This window comes from Ruditapes philippinarum, unplaced genomic scaffold (assembly GCF_026571515.1).
Source record: "Ruditapes philippinarum isolate M1 unplaced genomic scaffold, ASM2657151v2 ctg1504_1_1_1_1, whole genome shotgun sequence".
Classification (NCBI taxonomy): Eukaryota; Metazoa; Mollusca; class Bivalvia; order Venerida; family Veneridae; genus Ruditapes; species Ruditapes philippinarum.
Genome location: NW_026852316.1, coordinates 215499 through 233151, shown reverse-complemented (window position 1 = coordinate 233151; position 17653 = coordinate 215499). Strand labels below are relative to the sequence as shown.

At 32.1% G+C, this 17653-nt stretch overlaps 3 protein-coding genes across 3 annotated transcripts in view; 2 read left to right on the top strand and 1 right to left on the bottom strand.

The window, feature by feature from the left end:
* Positions 1-6473, top strand: part of LOC132756551 (FIGNL1-interacting regulator of recombination and mitosis-like) — a 74423-nt gene extending 67950 nt beyond the window's left edge. Inside the window, exons 17-22 of the mRNA XM_060747649.1 lie at positions 1642-1824; positions 2816-3040; positions 3470-3580; positions 4311-4502; positions 5002-5193; positions 6351-6473. Of these exons, the coding sequence (XP_060603632.1) occupies positions 1642-1824; positions 2816-3040; positions 3470-3580; positions 4311-4502; positions 5002-5193; positions 6351-6413 (966 nt within the window). The 3' untranslated portion in view covers positions 6414-6473. The remainder of the gene's footprint in view (positions 1-1641; positions 1825-2815; positions 3041-3469; positions 3581-4310; positions 4503-5001; positions 5194-6350) is intronic.
* Positions 6474-10206: 3733 nt separating this feature from the next.
* LOC132756542 (solute carrier family 53 member 1-like) overlaps positions 10207-17653 on the bottom strand; it is a 56995-nt gene continuing 49548 nt past the window's right edge. The window contains exon 17 of the mRNA XM_060747639.1: positions 10207-10374. Coding sequence (XP_060603622.1) covers positions 10305-10374 — 70 coding nt within the window. The 3' untranslated portion in view covers positions 10207-10304. The remainder of the gene's footprint in view (positions 10375-17653) is intronic.
* LOC132756483 (putative nuclease HARBI1) lies at positions 11347-14758 on the top strand. The gene is made up of 5 exons (XM_060747566.1): positions 11347-11971; positions 13500-13612; positions 13840-13951; positions 14132-14228; positions 14476-14758. The coding sequence occupies exons 1-5, from the start codon at positions 11542-11544 to the stop codon at positions 14756-14758; spliced, it is 1035 nt and encodes a 344-aa protein (XP_060603549.1). The 5' UTR covers positions 11347-11541.

Here is a 17653-nt window from a genome sequence, read left to right as displayed (position 1 = left end):
TCATTTATAAATACAGTTTGCAATTTATTTAAGTTGCATGTTTACAGCTTCCATTTTATCAAATCGAGATAATCAAAATGCTTAATACCAGTGCAGTATGTAACTTTCGGATCGACGATTTTTACTAATCTGTTTATTAGAACCGAAATGAGCATTGTCAAGTTTCAAGGGATGGATTTTTGGCAACAAATAGCCTCCATATATTAAATGTTTCTTTGCTATTTCCTTGCAAATGTTTCTTATCTATAGCCTTATAAATGTTTCTTAGCCACATGTATAGCCTTGTAAATGTTTCTTTGCTACAGCTTTATAAATGTTTCTTAGCTATAGCAGCCTTATAAATGTTTCTTAGCTACAGCCTTATAAGTGTTTGTAAGCTAATCCCTATAAACGTTTTAGCTATAGCCTTATGAATGTCTTTACACTGTAGTTATGAATTAAACAGTTTGAGTGCTAGCAGTATAGAGCCAAACATGTATGCCTATCCCTGCAATCGTATCAATCTCTACAGTGGTGACTGCTCTATTTATATGAAGTACATTTATGAATGTAAAGCAGGACTGACCTGTCAGTAACAGTCAGCTTTTTAAAGTTTGTTTGTTTTGTTTGGTTTTATGGCTCACCAACACAATTTAGGTAATATGGCGTCGAATCTGGAAAGACGATCTTGGCTTACCTAGGGTGTTACATCATTATTAACTTAATGCAACACCTAGAAGGTCAAAAGCACCTGATTTTATGGAGATAAGAGTTGCATATATTCCAGTAATTGGAACCTATTTATTGCCTCTTATGATCATGCAGGGTTAAACAGTGGCCGATTTCTGATGCCTCAACCCTTAAAATTAACCTGTCAGCCACAAGCATTTACAGAAAGTAATCTAGTACAACTTAAATGTCTCAAATGGAATGATTTTGTGTTACGTTAATAATGTTAATTTATTATTTATTGCCATATGAAACACACCTTTGGTAATAAGAAAAATCCAATTGTGTGGGCTCAGTTTGTGATGGCTCTTGTTGAAATATTGAAAAAACTGTATCCCTAAAGAAACATGACAAAATTGTAAAATGTTGCAGGCTCGGTTTGATTGAGCCTGTTCATGGACAGTACTGGAAAGTGCAAGTTACCGTCCACGCCCCCCCTAGCACCGGCTCAGGTTTCCTGGCATTGCAACATCAATTGAAAAGTTGATAAACCTGCTTCCAGTGGCAGACTTGTTATTAGATTTATTGGCACATTTATTTGAAAGACAAGATATGTGTGTTGTGTTAGGTTGTCACTTTCAATTGATTCATGTAAGGAAGGCACTCACTGTAGAAAATTAGTTTATCATAATATTTGCCATATTTCTAGCCATTTTTGTCCTGTTATTAAATATTGAAATGTTAACTTGACAGTTATGGAAAAAAAATTGAGCTAATATGATCGCTGTGGCATTGTCATCGTCATTATTGTGCAAAACCTTTGATGTAGCCCATTATTCAAACATTGTAATTATCAACATGAAACTTTGAATACTAATGCTGATTATGTATGACAGGGTGCAGTTGTTGGACAAGGGGCATAATTCTGATAGAAATATTTTTGAGTTAGGTCCCTTTTTGATAGATTAGTGCTCTTGATTTTTGTTATTTCAGAACCAGTTGATGAAGTGTTTCCCACCTGACAAACATGTTAGACTGTGGTGTGATATATTTTTGTCTGTCTTACCTACAACAATATCTACTGACAAGTGGCAACTGTTGATTGAACATCTGCTTAAAGATGTAGAGAATTTCATTTCCAAAAGTAACAGAACTTACACTGATTTAGTTTTCTTGGTAAGTAAATTGTAAACATTTTATTTGTATAATGCAACTGCTACAAGTCAGAATAGAAGAATTAAATTTGAATTAAGTATTAAGTCATATAAGTATTTTTCTGTAAACATGTATGACAAACTTTCTTATAAATCTTAAAAATATATTCCCTATAAAATACAATAATTGATCATTTTTAGCTCATCTGTTTCATAGAAATAGTCTAGCTTTTATGATTGCTGAAGCGTTGTTGTTATCAATGTCATGCTAAACTTTAATGTAGCCCATTATTAACATTTTTAAAGTTACCAACATGAAACATTGGATACTCTCTAATCATTACAACATACAGTTGTAAGACAAGGGACATAATTCTGAAAGCAGTATTTTTGGAGTTATGCCCCTTTTTAACCTTTTTAAAAACTGACGGGCATTAACACCTGCATGGGGTGCTCTTGTTAGCTTTACCTTTTAAAGAAAAAGTGGAGCTTAATTGTCATGACTCACTTTGCATCATAAGTGCTGGTTAACCATATGGTTAAGTGGGGGCATCTGTGGCCAAGTGGTTAAGGTCGTTGACTTCAAACCACTTGCCCCTCACCGCTGTGGGTTCGAATCCCGACAGGGACTTTGTATTCTTTAATGTGAGGAAGCTATCCAGCCAGCTTACAGAACGTAGGTGGTTCTACTCAGGTGCCCGTTTGTGCCTGAAATAATGCACGGAAGGGCACCTGAGGTCTAATCCTCCACCAGTAAAGCTGGAACGTCGCCATATGACCAATACTGTGTCGGTGTGACATAAAACCCAATTAAACAAACAAAAAATATGGTTGAATTTTTTTGTTTATGGTTGCAAAATTCAAAACTAACAATGCTATTATATTAAAGCTATGTAGATCGTGCCCCTTGAGTTCTATGGTTATGTTTTATTATTTCAAGAACAATAACCCAAGTCAAATTATATGCATACATGTAGTTAATGAAACATTTTTACGTGGAGATCTATTTCTAGATGGAAAGTTTGACATATCTTGTGGAGGTTTTTGATCATCATGGGAGCACACAGAATAATCTACAGGATCTTCTGCCGGCGTGTGTCAAGGGAAAACTTTCTCAATTCTATGAATTATGGGATAGACAATGGACAAGGGAGGCAATCTTCAGTAACTTTTTGTCAAAGCTGACAGAGTTGTCCGGATTTCTTATAACACATTTGGGAAATGAAGATTTTTTAATGGTTTGTAAAATAATTTTTTTGAGTAGTTTTGATATCTGTTAATAAAGCAGTTGTTCTATGTAATATGTTTTCTCTTTGTAACTGAATGAATTTAAATATTGATTGTAGGTCTTTCAGAATTTCCCAAGTATTTTCTTAACTAGCAATATTGGTATGCTTATACAATTTGTATGATATACAATCTAGTCCGCACATCTGTACAGTCTGACCAGTCCGCACATCTGTACAGTCTGACCAGACTCTGTACTTATTCTGCATAATTCATTATTGAACCATTCAGTTAGCAAGGAACAGTCAAAAGAAGACATGTTTGTTTATAAAGTCAAAAATTTATTGGTTGACAGAAATTTAATAACACATAAATGTTAAACTTGTATATGGTTATACAATTAAATTAGATATTAGATGTGATCTTGTCTCCTATTTCAGATATTAGATTTACTGTTGGACTTGGTGAAAGCAGATTATGATGGCGTGAAAATTACGGCTTGTCATTTTCTAAAAAGGTGTAGGAAAACTAAATTTTCACCTGATTCTAATGTAAGTTTATCCAAGATTGTAATGGCTTTGAATGTGAACGGCTTTAATGATTTGCCTGCGTCACAAGTGTTTTATCAGGCCAGAAAAGTCTGACCACTATGTTGTACTGTTGGCTGTCAAACTATAAGATTTTTGATAACACAACCTTTGATATTGAAAATAGAAAGTTTTAAATTCAAATCAAGACAAATCTAAGACTTTCTGGAACAAACTTATGTTTATGTTTGAAAGTTTGTTAAGATAGTTGACTTTTGGATAAGATGAGAGTTGGCCTTGTGGTTAAGGTGTATGCCTCTTAATCTAGGGCTTATGGGTTTGAGCTCTTGATGAGAAAATGTTAATGAGTGGGTTAAAACACCAGACTAACAATCTATGGATTGCTGACCACGTGGGTTTAAACCCCTGTCAGGGGCATGCCATTGTTTCCTTGGGCAAGAGCCTTTACACTTACTGCTTAGTACTGGTTGGTTCCAGGAACTTATTTGAGAGTGTTTCGATAAGCTTATAGCTTCCAACACAATCAAACTAAAATAAATAAGTATAAATTCAAAACCTCGAACATACAACTTACTCATTTATACAAGTGTAGATACATAAATGACATAGGAATACATAAAGTATATTATGAAGAAATTCACCACAGCTAGACTATTCATGTTTAATATGTGCCTAATTTATAATATACTAGTATATACCTTACACTTTTATCAATTTTCTTTATATCATTCAGCAACCATTAATACTAAAGAAGATAGCCATGTTGTATGGCCTATTACTTCAAGACAAAAATAGTTTAGTACACCACACATCACTTGAATCATTTACGCAATTTGCTGAAAGCACGCCGTATGAATCTCTTGTACCAGAATGTTTAGGGGATAATCAACAGTTACAGAACAAAGTTGTTGCTTTCCTTAGTAAAGTAAGTCAAAATTATATTTGATCTGTATTGGATATGCATTTTATTTTTGAAAAATTGAGGAGAACATTTGAAACAAAGTTGTGTACATCTAAGACATATCTATTATATAAAAAAAACAACTAGAACAAGTTCTTGATCAGCCAATGACTTTACGCTCAGAAGTGGTGCTTATCCAGAAAATAGAATGAACTTTTTGATATTCTTAATTTTTAGTTTGACTTTTCAAAGAATAGGGAGAGCTAATGTACTCACCCAGCCATTGGCCTCACACTTTGGTTGAGTTTTTGCGTGCAAGTTGGTCTCCCTACACTTGTTTTAGGGCATAATAGAAGGTCACTCTAATAGACCCCCAAAACAGAAAAAGCATGCATCCAATAAAAACACATGTTATTGTGAACTTTGCATCCACATCAAATTCATCATGTTCTGGACGCAGGACATAGAGGTAGAAAAATCACTGTGATTAATTTTTCAACATTTTTACATTGTACATGTTCAGGTTACTGAAATTGATGTGAACAGTGATAAAGTTTGTTACCTGAAGCAACAGTATAATGCCCTCAGTCATCCCAAATTGTATCCTGGCTTACAAACAAGCAAAGATGGGAACCAGTGTTCAACAGAGGTTGTCGGTCAAGTTCTAGAGAGGAAGAATATAGCTGATGGAGATATGCTAGATGATATTGAGGAGGTACTGACTTTTGCCCTCGCCTTGAGGTTTAAAACTTTTTGTCTGAGTTCTCTCTTAGATCTCAGGATTTTCATTGGTCGTTCAACATTCTGAGACAGTTTCTGACCAATCAAATACTTGAGATCTGAGTTTGAGCTAAGAGAGTTTCGTTATAACCTCAGACACTGGTGAACCTCAAAATAAATTTGTTTGAGGATCAAATGATCTTGATTTTATTACCATTGGATTCTGAAAACTAGCATTGATTGTATTATGGTTAGATTAAATGGAGGATGAACAAAATGTTAAAAATTGCTGATTTTCAACAAAATAACCATATTTTAGGTTAAGGGACTGCACTGTGTTTTTTTTTTTCTGGACATGACAGGACTATAGACTTGTGTGCAAAATTTCAGATCATTTCTTTTTCCATTTTTCCAGAATAGTTTTTATCGTTCAGAATGACAATAATCTGTTTTTCCAGAATAATATATGTTATTTTGGTTTTGGAGTGATATATGTGGATATATTACCTGGCAAGATTTTATATCACCCGAGCCGTTAGGCGAGGGTGATATAAAATCTTGCCAGGTAATATATCCACATATATCACTCCAAAACAAAAATAACAATTTTATTACGCTTCCATTGCCTAGTACGATTTTAAAATAAATCATTGCTATTTCAATTGAAACGTCGAAATAAGATTCCCTTTGGGGTACCCCTTCACCACAACATGACGTCACATAAATACATGACGTATTTGCTTTCGTACCTAACAAATGTAAACAAGAGAAAAGGAGTAGTCTGTTGAAGACACTTTTTTGTAATTAATATCAAGCATTGGCGAGGCCATTTTTGTTTTCATTACTGATGAGAATATTTATCATTACTTTCTTTTGGTAAATATTTTTTATTTGACATTTAAAAAGTGCTTGTATATCGGAATTTACACCGCGTAAAATCGAACCGTACGCGCATCGCCACAACGCATGTTGTTTACATCGTGGGGTACTCAACGGGTATATTTAGTGTGTATATTACCCGTCTTGCTCGGTAATATCAATTTCTTTCGACGGATCAATATCCAATCAAAAAGGTGGAAAAAATCTGGAAGGGTAATAATAATTTCTATTATGCAAAATGACAATATCTTATCCTAGCATTGTCAATTTCAGCCTGCTTTGAAAAGAAAGAGATGTCTTGATATTGAAGTAAGTTTTAGTATCAATAAGAGATAGTGATGTTACTTTTTTCTAGAAGACATTCATTTATTTACACAATGCTGGTCTTTATCTTTATGAGTACATACTGGTACAACTAATACATACAGGAATGGTTAAGGTTATTGATTTTGAATTCATGTCTCATGGTTTTTGTTTTGATGAATGATTGCCAGTGTTAATATGAGGAAACTATACGGCTAGCTTACAGAGTCAGTGGTTCTGTTCGTATAAGAAAACTATATGGCTAGCTTACAGAGTCAGTGGTTATACTCAGATGAAGAAACTATATGGCTAGCTTAGAGAAAGTCTGTGGTTCTATACGTATAAGGAAAGTATAAGGCTAGTGGTTCTACTCGGATGAGGGAACTATACAACTAGCTTCAGAAATCAGTGGTTCTACTCGGAAACTAAACGGCTAGTTTACAGAAAGTTGGTGATTCTACTTGAATGAGGGAACTATACAGCTACCTTACAGAAAGTCAGTGGTTCTACTCAGATGAAGAAACTATACGGAAGCTTACAGAAAATCTGTGGTTCTATTTGTATAAGGAAAGTAGACGGCTAGTTTACAGAAAGTCAGCGATTCTAATTGGATGAGGGAACTATACGGCTAGCTTACAAAAAGTCGGTGGTTCTTCTCAGATGAAGAAACTATATGTCTATAGTGTGAATATGTCAAATCATCTTATATGTAAGACAGCTAGAGGATTTTGAATAAGTGAAGATTTAATACTAGATTTATTGAATGAGTTGAATAATATCATAAGAATGGTAAACAGTTAAAAAGAGTCATATTTTAATGACGCTTTGTGTAACGCTAACATTATCGTTTAAAGCTATGTTTGTATATAACTTAAATGACGTCATGTCGTAAGAATGGTTAACAGTTAAAAGAGTCATATTTCAATGCTCTGCTAGTTTAACACTAACATAAGCGGGCTTTAACCCTTTGTTTGTTAATAACGCAAATGATGTTGTGTCAAATTGTTATTACACTAGTGTAATATCATATTTATTAAATGGCTTTATTACACTCCTGCACCTTGGTTTATGTGATAAATATCATTTTCACCCATTTGTAAATTTTACTGAACTGGACATAACTGGTTTTGTTTTCTTTCAGGTTTCAGACAGTGATGTAAATACTGTGATTAGTGATTTGGAACATTGTGTCGCTTCTCTCGTGCAAAAATGTAGGCCAGGAACTTTATCTGAAGTTAACAAGAACAGATTACAACAGATTAGTTTAAAGTTACACAGTTTAATTGATCAAAGTTGAAATTTACAAAAATGTTTGTTCAATTTAAGTTATAATCTATTTTTTAAAATGTTAACTAGCAAATATTTTTACCATTGAAATATAAGGAAAAAAATGGTATGTTTGTTAGTTTATTCTTACCATTTCAGATGCTCCATAACTTACCATTTCAGATTCTCCAGAACTTACCATTTCAGATGCTCCATAAGGTGCCAAAAAAAAATAAAAAATTTGACAATCTGAAAGGAAAGGGGACTATCCGACTCAGGCAAGCATCAGCATAACACTCTGTTATGGTTTTAATGGAAATTTAAGGTTATGGTTTTAATGGAAATTTAAGGTTAAGGTTTTTATGGAAATTTAAGGTTAAGGTTTTAATGGAAATTTAAGGTTAAGGTTTTAAATTAATGGAAATATATGCCTCAATAAACTATTGGAGGTTTTTCATTTTAAACTTCACAAATGTCATGTAGGTCTCTTTCCAAGCTCCATTACTGAATTAAGATAATTCTGGGACATAATATAAAACGGAAAGGCAACTGAAGATTAGCATTGCATAGTGTAAATAGGAAAAATATAATACAAACACAATACTCCCATAAAGAGAAATATTTTTTTTTATTTAATGTCTTTTAATGAGATTCTATAATAAAGTCATATTAATTTCATCTAGAATAAAATCCAGACATAATTTTGTGTCAGGTTTGAAAAACATATACAATACAATGTATATACCATTTCAGTTGCATTTTTTAAATCATAACACACATCTGATTAATATTGACAATGTTTATATAATCTAACACGCTTCACACTATTCTCCTATCAAATGGACAATGCAATCAAGTGCATTATTACACAATATATGCACAGCATAAAAAATATATGCTTGCACGTCATAAACCAAATGACATTAGAATTTAGGAAAAAATTACTTCTACACTCGTTGTTCAACATATTTTTATCAGTTCTCTTTTTATTAGCATGTTAGAATGGAAATGGAAATAGATACATGTATTAATTTTTCTTGCATTGCAGTGTAATAATGCATGGGTTATCGTTCAAATGCTTTGTAATTAATCACTCAGGCCTATCCACTTTCATGATTATATTCCTATGCATTTAAACTCCACCCGTGCATTATTCTACAACAATGCACTCAAAATTAATATCTATTTCCTAACTAAACTTAAATAAAAATATTTCCAAATGATAATACAATAGGAAATAACAATTTTTTATCTAGGAATAACCATTTCTAAGATAATTATTTTTCAACAAAAAAGGACGAGATTAACGACAAGCTACATGTACAGTACAGACATAATCTTTTGATCGTCGTTTTAACAAACAAGAACATAACAATTATGACTAAAATCTTATTTCCAATTGAAAGACATGAGCAATAAAAAAATATTTTAAAACTGTATTGATATCAATCATGAATAATCAGAAATTAATTGAGATTCCGTGTTTTATAAGTGAGATATAAAACATAATCTACTGTATATCACCTACTGTATCCACATTCCATAACAAAATGTATGTGTTTTGCTTAGTTGGCTAATGACAAGTATTGATTAATTGCTAGTTAATATAACTGCTAGATATAAATTTGAAATGAACATCTTTGTTTTTTCTACATAAATGATTTTTAGCTAGACTATTCGATAAGAATAAGTAGAGCTATTGTAGTCACCTGAGCGTCTGCGTCGGCGTAACCACTTATGTTAAAGTTTTTGTAATAGTTCAAATATTTTCAAAGTCCATTGACATATGGCTTTGAAACTTTGCACACTTGTTCACCATCATTACCCCAACCTGTAAACAGGAGGAGGTAATTGTATCAAGCATTTTTTTTTACTATCAAGCACTAAGAATAGTCGAGCGTTGCTGTTCTACCGACAGCTCTTGTTATCTATACTCCCATCCTGTATGATAAATGTCCACCATTACTAAAGCTGTCATCGATAGAGACGACATTGACATATCGTTAATATTTTCCTGTCCATCAATAATCGATACACATTTTAAAAAATCGATTATTTTGATAAATCATTTTAATGTCTATAAATTATGAAAATTCACGCAAAACATATACAAAAGCAGGTGGCCATGTCTGACACTAAGCTGTGGTTACATTATGAACACATTTCATAGCAGTGATGACTAAATATGATTAGGTAAAAATCATGCATAGGTCATTTATAAACAGCACACAACTTATTTGTATGAACAGAGCATATATTTTACTTACATCATATAAACAGCTATGAAAGTGGAATATATACAAAATATTAGGAGCATATATTTATATATCGGTGTATCGCTGATATTTTTCATCTGATATCGATGTATTGTCAGTATGCTTTGCTATGAATCAATGACAGCTCTAGCCATTACACTCGCAAGTCAAAATTTCTAGTCTCTCAGAATCTTTTATTCAAATACTTTCAGCATTCAGGAATGAATTACGCTTAAGAAGAGGATTTAATTTATATCTCTCAGTGTTGTAAAGATGAGTTTACAAGAAGAGTTTAGTGTTGATTATCACTACAAATTTGTTGTCTGCTTCACTGTGTCCAATTTTTAATTTGTCCATAAGGCTTTGATTTAATGGCTCAATATTACAGTGTATGTAAAGGTATTCAAACTCCTTTAAATTTCCACGGTATTTTATCAGGAACATGGTCCTCCAGATGCTTGTCTTTCTTGGTTCTGCAACAACAACAACAAAATTATTTATTTTCATCTGACAGCGAAAACTTGATGTTTCTAACATTGATCTGTATTTGAGCCGCTTCATGACAGAACCAACATAATTGGTTTGCGACCAGCATGAATCCAGACCAGCCTGCGCATCCGCAACGTCTGATCAGGATCCATGCTGTTCGCTATCAGTTTCTCTATCCTTTAAATGATTTGTAAGCTAACTGCATGGATCCTGATCAGGCTGGATTGGATCCATGCTGGTCGGAAATGCATTATGTTGGTTTTTTCATGGCGCTGCTCATTTATACATTTGTACTTGTAACAAAGCATGGGTCACCATGCTTAAAAAAGATACCTGTACTTGTCTGTAAGTTTGATCAGATAATTGAAATAAACTTGGTTAATGAACAAGATAGAATATGACATTCATTATCAAACAGTAATGTGAGGTCTACCCTCTTTAATATGATAATGCTCTAAGGAATGGCTCTGAAAGCTCTCTAATGCAGCAACTTGTTGAAAGAACTTCACTCTGTGCTTTTAAAGAAATATATTTATTCATGCAATGCAACGGCAATATTATGGGGGACTTGCGTATACAAATATGGTCAACTTTAAACCACTTGCCTTTCATCCCCGTTGGTTTGAATCCCAGCAGTGACAGAATTCTTTCATTTCAGAAAGCTTTTATAGCTAGCTTACCAAAGGTAATTGGTTCCACTCTGGCACCTTAGTGTGCTTCTTATAATTCATTGAGGGGCATCTGAGATTTTCCTACACCAGTAAAGCCAAAAAGCCACCATTATGAATGATAACATTTATCGTGGAATGGAGTTATCTGAGTGTTCAGTTACACTGAAATGTTGTGGCAGAGATTGTTTGTTATTTTTGTGCATTATTTAAAGCATATCAGGCATCAGATTAAACCATTAACATAGATAAGATCCTCCCTATATTGAAAAAATATAGATACCCAGGCCCCGGTTTCACAAAAATACTTAAGTATGTTGTATTGACTTAAACTCAATTACGTACTCATTTTACAACTTAAGTTGAGTAACAATTTGAGTTGTGTTTCACGAAACTTTAATCAACTCATCAAAATACTCAAGGCTTGAGTTGAGTCTGATAATTTGAGACAGCTAAGAAGCTACCTTAAATTACTACTCAAATATGGCAGACTTTATGAGACGCATCGAGCGTATTCGCAGACGCCGTCGTTTAAATACTGTTGTCGAGAGATTTATACCCGACAGAATTAATCCTATGGAATTTCTGTCACGTACAGAAGTGAGGGAACGATATCGATTCGAACCAGAGTCCATACTCTTCATGCTACAGCTCATTTCCAATTCTATAGAGTTTGACACGTTCAGATCGTCTCCCCTCCCACCCATTATTTCTCTTCTTATGACGCTGAATTTTTTCGCTAGCGGGGCGCATTATGTAATTATTGGAGACAGACATGGCGTTTCTAAGTCTTCGGTATCAAGGGCCATCAAGAGAACCTCAACGGCCATATGTTCTCTAAGGGAGAGATACATCCATTTCCCTTCTAACCACGACATTCCAGCTGTACAACGGGAGTTCTACAACATTGCAAGTAAGTAATGCTTCCAGCCACACTATTGGTTGATTGCGTCTCCAATGTAAACAATGCGGAAATGAAAATCCGGGCTCCGGAATTCCGGACTACTGTTTCGGATAAAACCATTTAATGATGAATGTATTTTGTCCTAATAAATGATTATAACAGTAATAAATAATTGGTTACTGTATATCTAGTTACTCATCAGTAACCCAATTTATATATTTAAATCATACTGTACATCTCATATTTACATGTACTTGTGTGTATTTTGATAATTGTCAAATAAAATACTGATTTAATAAATTTAAGGAAAATTAAATATTAAAAAACTATGGGCCTACCTAGTAAGTTAATGATTCAGAATGCTCACCAATCCACCTTTGTATATATGTATACTGGTATGTCCTATTATCTTAATAATCATAGTTATTTTTTGAATGATGCATAGTACCATATAATATGTAATAAATTTATATACATGTACAGTACATACATGTCTATGTACTTATCATATAGTGAAGAATATGCAGTTATGAGTAGACCATATTTGTTCCATAAATTACAGCAAAAAGCTGTGGTACTCAAAAGCAAAAATAACATGGTATAAGAAATCAATTCAGTACAAGTCCATTTAATTAGATTTCATCCCATGTGAAATGCATGTACTAAAGGAAAAAAAGCCCATTCTAGTGTGCCAACATTTAAAACCCATATTTGACCAATTAAACGGTTCAATGAATGGGTCCAATATACATACAATGCATGCCTATGGGCTGAATCTGGAAAAGTGCATATACAGGTCCTATACATGTTTTCCATAATCAAAGAAGGTATTTAAATTTATTAAATTTTTTGTTTGAAATAAAAAAGAATGTAATTTAACACAATTAATAAAATTTATAATGAAATAAACCAACACCACATATATATGCCATGGGATAAATGGTTTAGTCAGTTGAATAAAACATTGCAAAGGCAGAATAAATTATGTAAAAGCATCAACAGAATGAATGTGATTGAAAAACTTAAAGTAAAATTATGATGAAATTTTGTATTTATGTCCAGACAGGTCCTTAAAAAGGAATATTAAGACAATTTCAAGACAATCATGAGCTTGAACCTTTGTTTCTTGCTTTTGTTAACCCATAAGTGCTTTATATTTGTATCAATACTTCATAGTGGAACAAACTAATTGATATATTCATGTTTTTTAAAATGGATTGCCCATATGGAACCTGGTAGTACTTTCCATATTGGCTCCATGTGTGCAACTGAACATAAGTCTTATGTATCATCCCATTTATATAAACAAACTACCCGGGTATTTTCAGATGATGAACTTCAACTAAATCAAAATTAAAATGTAATTAATTTAACAAATCAATTTATATGAACCAAGCATGTGTTTCAATAAAAATGAAAATTTCTATATTAATTTTCAAACCATTTTAAAGTGCCACAAGTTGAACTGATGAAAGTTATAAATTTTATGTACTTATTTCATAATCAACATATCTTTCATTTACATTTTATATTACAGAGTTTCCAAAAGTGATTGGCGTAATTGATGGAACACAGATTAGGATAAAAGGACCCAGTGAGAATGAAGCAGACTTTGTAAACAGAAAAGGTTACCATTCTATAAATGTACAGGTAATATAACCAATAAAGTGTGTCATTCACCATTATTTATTATTCTTTAGATAAGTAATACTAACAGGTGATAAACAATTTTCTTTAAAGTAAAATTAGTGAACAAGTCTTAATCTTTAATTTAAATTCTCAACTGTAGATACAAATACACCAAATTGTCTATAAGCATTATCATTAGGGAACAGCTGTTGATAAATGTATGTCCAGGTTACATGTATCTATTTCAGATGGTGTGTGATGCAAGATTCAGAGTAACTAATGTTGTGGCAAAGTGGCCAGGGAGTGTGCATGACAGCCGAATTTTCAGGGAATCAGAATTGTGTAGAAAGTTTGAGAATGGTAAAGTATTTATTTGTTTTCTTAAATAACAATGTTAATTCACTAGCTTTCTATTTTTAAGCATGTCAGCCTTAATAAGTGGTTGTTATGAAATTATTACAAAATTGCCTGATGAATGTAACATACATGACATATATGAAATGAAATAAATGATAAAATAACGACTTCTTATAATTTAAGGAGAAATAGATGGACTTCTGCTTGGAGACTCTGGGTACCCATGCAAACAGTACTTAATGACACCATATATGAATCCCCAAACTGCTGCTCAAGAAAGGTATTGTTAAATCAACTATAATCTTGACATTACAATGCATGATAATATACAATCATATCATTATGATACACGTTCCTTAAAAAACCTTTATATCAAATGCATGTACTTCAAAGTTAATTCTTTCATTGATGTTTTGAATATCCTAATCAGTTTAAACAAAGTAGAGAAGAAATAATATTTGAGACATTATATTGAATTATTGTTTAAAAGGATTATTAATTTGGTTTGTCTGTTGTCAATTACATAGATTCAATTCATCATTAACAAAAACGAGGGTTACAGTAGAGCAGACATTTGGAGTCATGAAGAGGCGTTTCCCTTGTTTGAGTTACGGACTGAGGGTGAAAACCTGCCACACACCACAGGTTATCGTTTCCTGTGTCATTTTACATAATTTTGGGATGGAGAGTGGCGACACATTTGAAAGACTAGTTAGTTTGACTTTTGAGTCTCCAGATAATGTTGATTTACAAAATGACCAAGCTGGAGCCAGGTATAGGGATGTTTTTGCATCTACATACTTTGCCTGAACTTTGACATTATATTTGCTCTCCTTTTATAGCTAACGTGCCTCCAGATATTTTCTAAATAAGTACATGTATGTAACACTTGTGATAAAAACATTGACAAGTATGATTTTGAGGCAACGCTAATCAATAAATCTCTTATATGTACTGAAAATCCCTTAAGAACATGTACCATAAAATATTAATGAAGACCACACCTGTGAAGTTTGGTATAAATCTGTCTTGTTGTTGAAGACAAGATGTTGTTTAATGTTACTGCTGTAAATGACAGACAACATACACATAAGCACAAAATACATGTATATTATCACTTTAGAAAATAAACAAGTTACCAGTTATATCTTCCAAGTTAAAAGCTGTTAAATTGAATTAGTATTTAAATATGATAATGAGGAGAGTAAAATCTTTTCAGTATCAATTTAATTGGTACATATGAAAATTTCTGTTTCATTTTGCTTACAAATTCTCTCAGTAGCTGTAATAATCTGGATGCATGTTTCTTATGCTGTACCTACATATATCATTTGATATTATTCTATTTTATAAAACAGCAGTCATGGAAAATAAAAGGAACATAGCTTGAACATTAATATTCCATTTAATCTTTAATTTTTGGTAAAACAAGATAAATAATAAAGCAACAAAGTTTATCACAGATTTAGAATCATCACAGCCAATACAAATCCTCTACTGATCTATAAGATGATGTAACATACATGTATCAATGAGATATAATTGATTGTCTAAGAGTTACAGTCAAGATAAAGCGTCATCAAATTGTATATATAAGAGGCAACATTATGCTCATCAATTTTTCTTACATATTCAGTCTGATATGCATAAAAAATCATCAATTCAAATTCATAACATTTTTAACATCTTACAAAAGGATTAAGGGCTGATTTTTGTTAAGAAATAACAATTAAAATATATTAAGTATATTGACATCTTAAGACTGCTTGAAGCATTTTGTACAAATAGAATTCAAATCGAAGAAAAAGAAACTTTTGCCTGTGTCTCCCTTTAAAAGACATTATCACATAAACCGCGGCACAGGAGTGTAATAAAGCCATTTATTAAAATATATTACACTTGTGTAATAAAACTTTGACATGACGTAGTTAGCGCTATATATAAACATAGCGTTGAAGTGTGCTAATGTTAGCATTTCATTATAGGCGCGTCATTGAAAAATAACTCATTTTTAATAGTTTACTGTTCTTATTTCATATATGTGATAAATAGAATATTATATTCCTGTGGATTTTATACTAAATCTATTGAACTCGTTGAATAAAACAATATTATGCTCGCCAGAGGCTCGCATAATATGATTTTATCACATAAACCGCGGCGCAGGAGTGTAATAAAGCCATTTAATAAAAACGATATTACACTAGTGTAATAACACTTTGACGTGACGTCATTTGCGCTATATATAAACATAACGTTAAAGCGCGCTAATGTTAGCGTTACTCTATGGGCGCGTCATTAAAAAAAATACTCATTTTAACAGTTTACTGTTCTTATTTTATATATGTGATAAATAGAATATCACATTCGTGTAGATTCAATACTAAATTTATTAAACTCGTTGAATAAAACAATATTATGCTCGCCAGAGGCTCGCATAATATGATTTTTATTCAACTCGTTTAATAAATTTAGTATTAAACTACACTCATTCAATATCCTCTATTTATTCAACTGTTCAATAAATTTAGTATTAAACTACACTCATTCCATAACCTCTATTTATGTATACCAAGATAAATTCAAAGGTAAAAATAGTTGATCACAGCCTCCAAAATAAATAAATCATTGAAATTTAGAGCAATTGTTGGGTCAGGGCAACGCTAAAGTTGATAACTTTTTCTAAGAGCAAATAAATAAACAGTTCAAACAAATCTTTTAAAAGAAACTTAGAAAAAAACAGTTTTTTCATTTTTTAAATTTCAATAGGTCTGTCTAGTCACACTTGTTGTTTTGTCCAACATGAATCCTTTCCATAAATAAATGCAGAAGTTCAGAAAATATAATCAACAATCAAAGATTTGACAGTCAAGGTGATTAAAAGGTTAAGGTTATATTTACATGATTTAAATTATTCCAAATGTCTGTTTGGTCACAAGTGTTGTTTTCAACATATGAATCAACTCTGTACATATATAACAAAATTATGACAACTTAACCAAAGTTCAATAATTTGACCTTGATGGTCAAAGTCATTTAAAAATTAAGGTCAAGGTCAGTTCAAATTTTTAAAGAATGACTTGTCAAAAAGGTTGTTTTGGCCAAGTATGAAAATAATCAATTGATTAATTACAAAGTTACAGCCCATTATAGCAATATTCAGTGAAAATAAAATAATTTGACTGTCAATGTCATACATGAGTCAAGTTCAATTTGAGTTTGATAAACATGGCGGTCCTTACCTAAAAGATAACATGTCTTTATATGAATTTAATCCATTTTTAAATAACATTTTTAAACAACAAAGTTATTAGTGCCATTTACAGAAAAAAACAATACAATTTCATTAATTTGACCTTAAGATTAAAGGTCAATAAAAGGTCAAGGTCAAGTCTAAATTATTTTGGTAGCAAGACTTGTTTTGTTCAAGTTTAAATCAAATCTGTACATAAATAACAAAATTATATAATTAAACCAAGTGTGCGACGTTATGCGGCAAAATCAGTAAAAATACTTAAAAGTATGAAATAGAAAGAAAATTAATTTGTTTTACATATAAGATTGAAATATATTTCACTCGTGAACACCGGCTATTCTATTTTCACTTGTGGCTACGCCACTCATGAAAATATGACATCTAGTGTTCACTCAGTGAAATATTATACAAATATGGACTTTTTAGCTGTTGAATATGATGTGATATGT

Coding starts and splice junctions, on each gene's coding strand:
- LOC132756483 (XM_060747566.1), top strand. CDS start 11,542: ATGGCAGACTTTATGAGACGCATCGAGCGTATTCGCAGACGCCGTCGT. Junction 11,972..13,499: donor GGAGTTCTACAACATTGCAA/GTAAGTAATGCT, acceptor TTTATATTACAG/AGTTTCCAAAAGTGATTGGC. Junction 13,613..13,839: donor ACCATTCTATAAATGTACAG/GTAATATAACCA, acceptor TATCTATTTCAG/ATGGTGTGTGATGCAAGATT.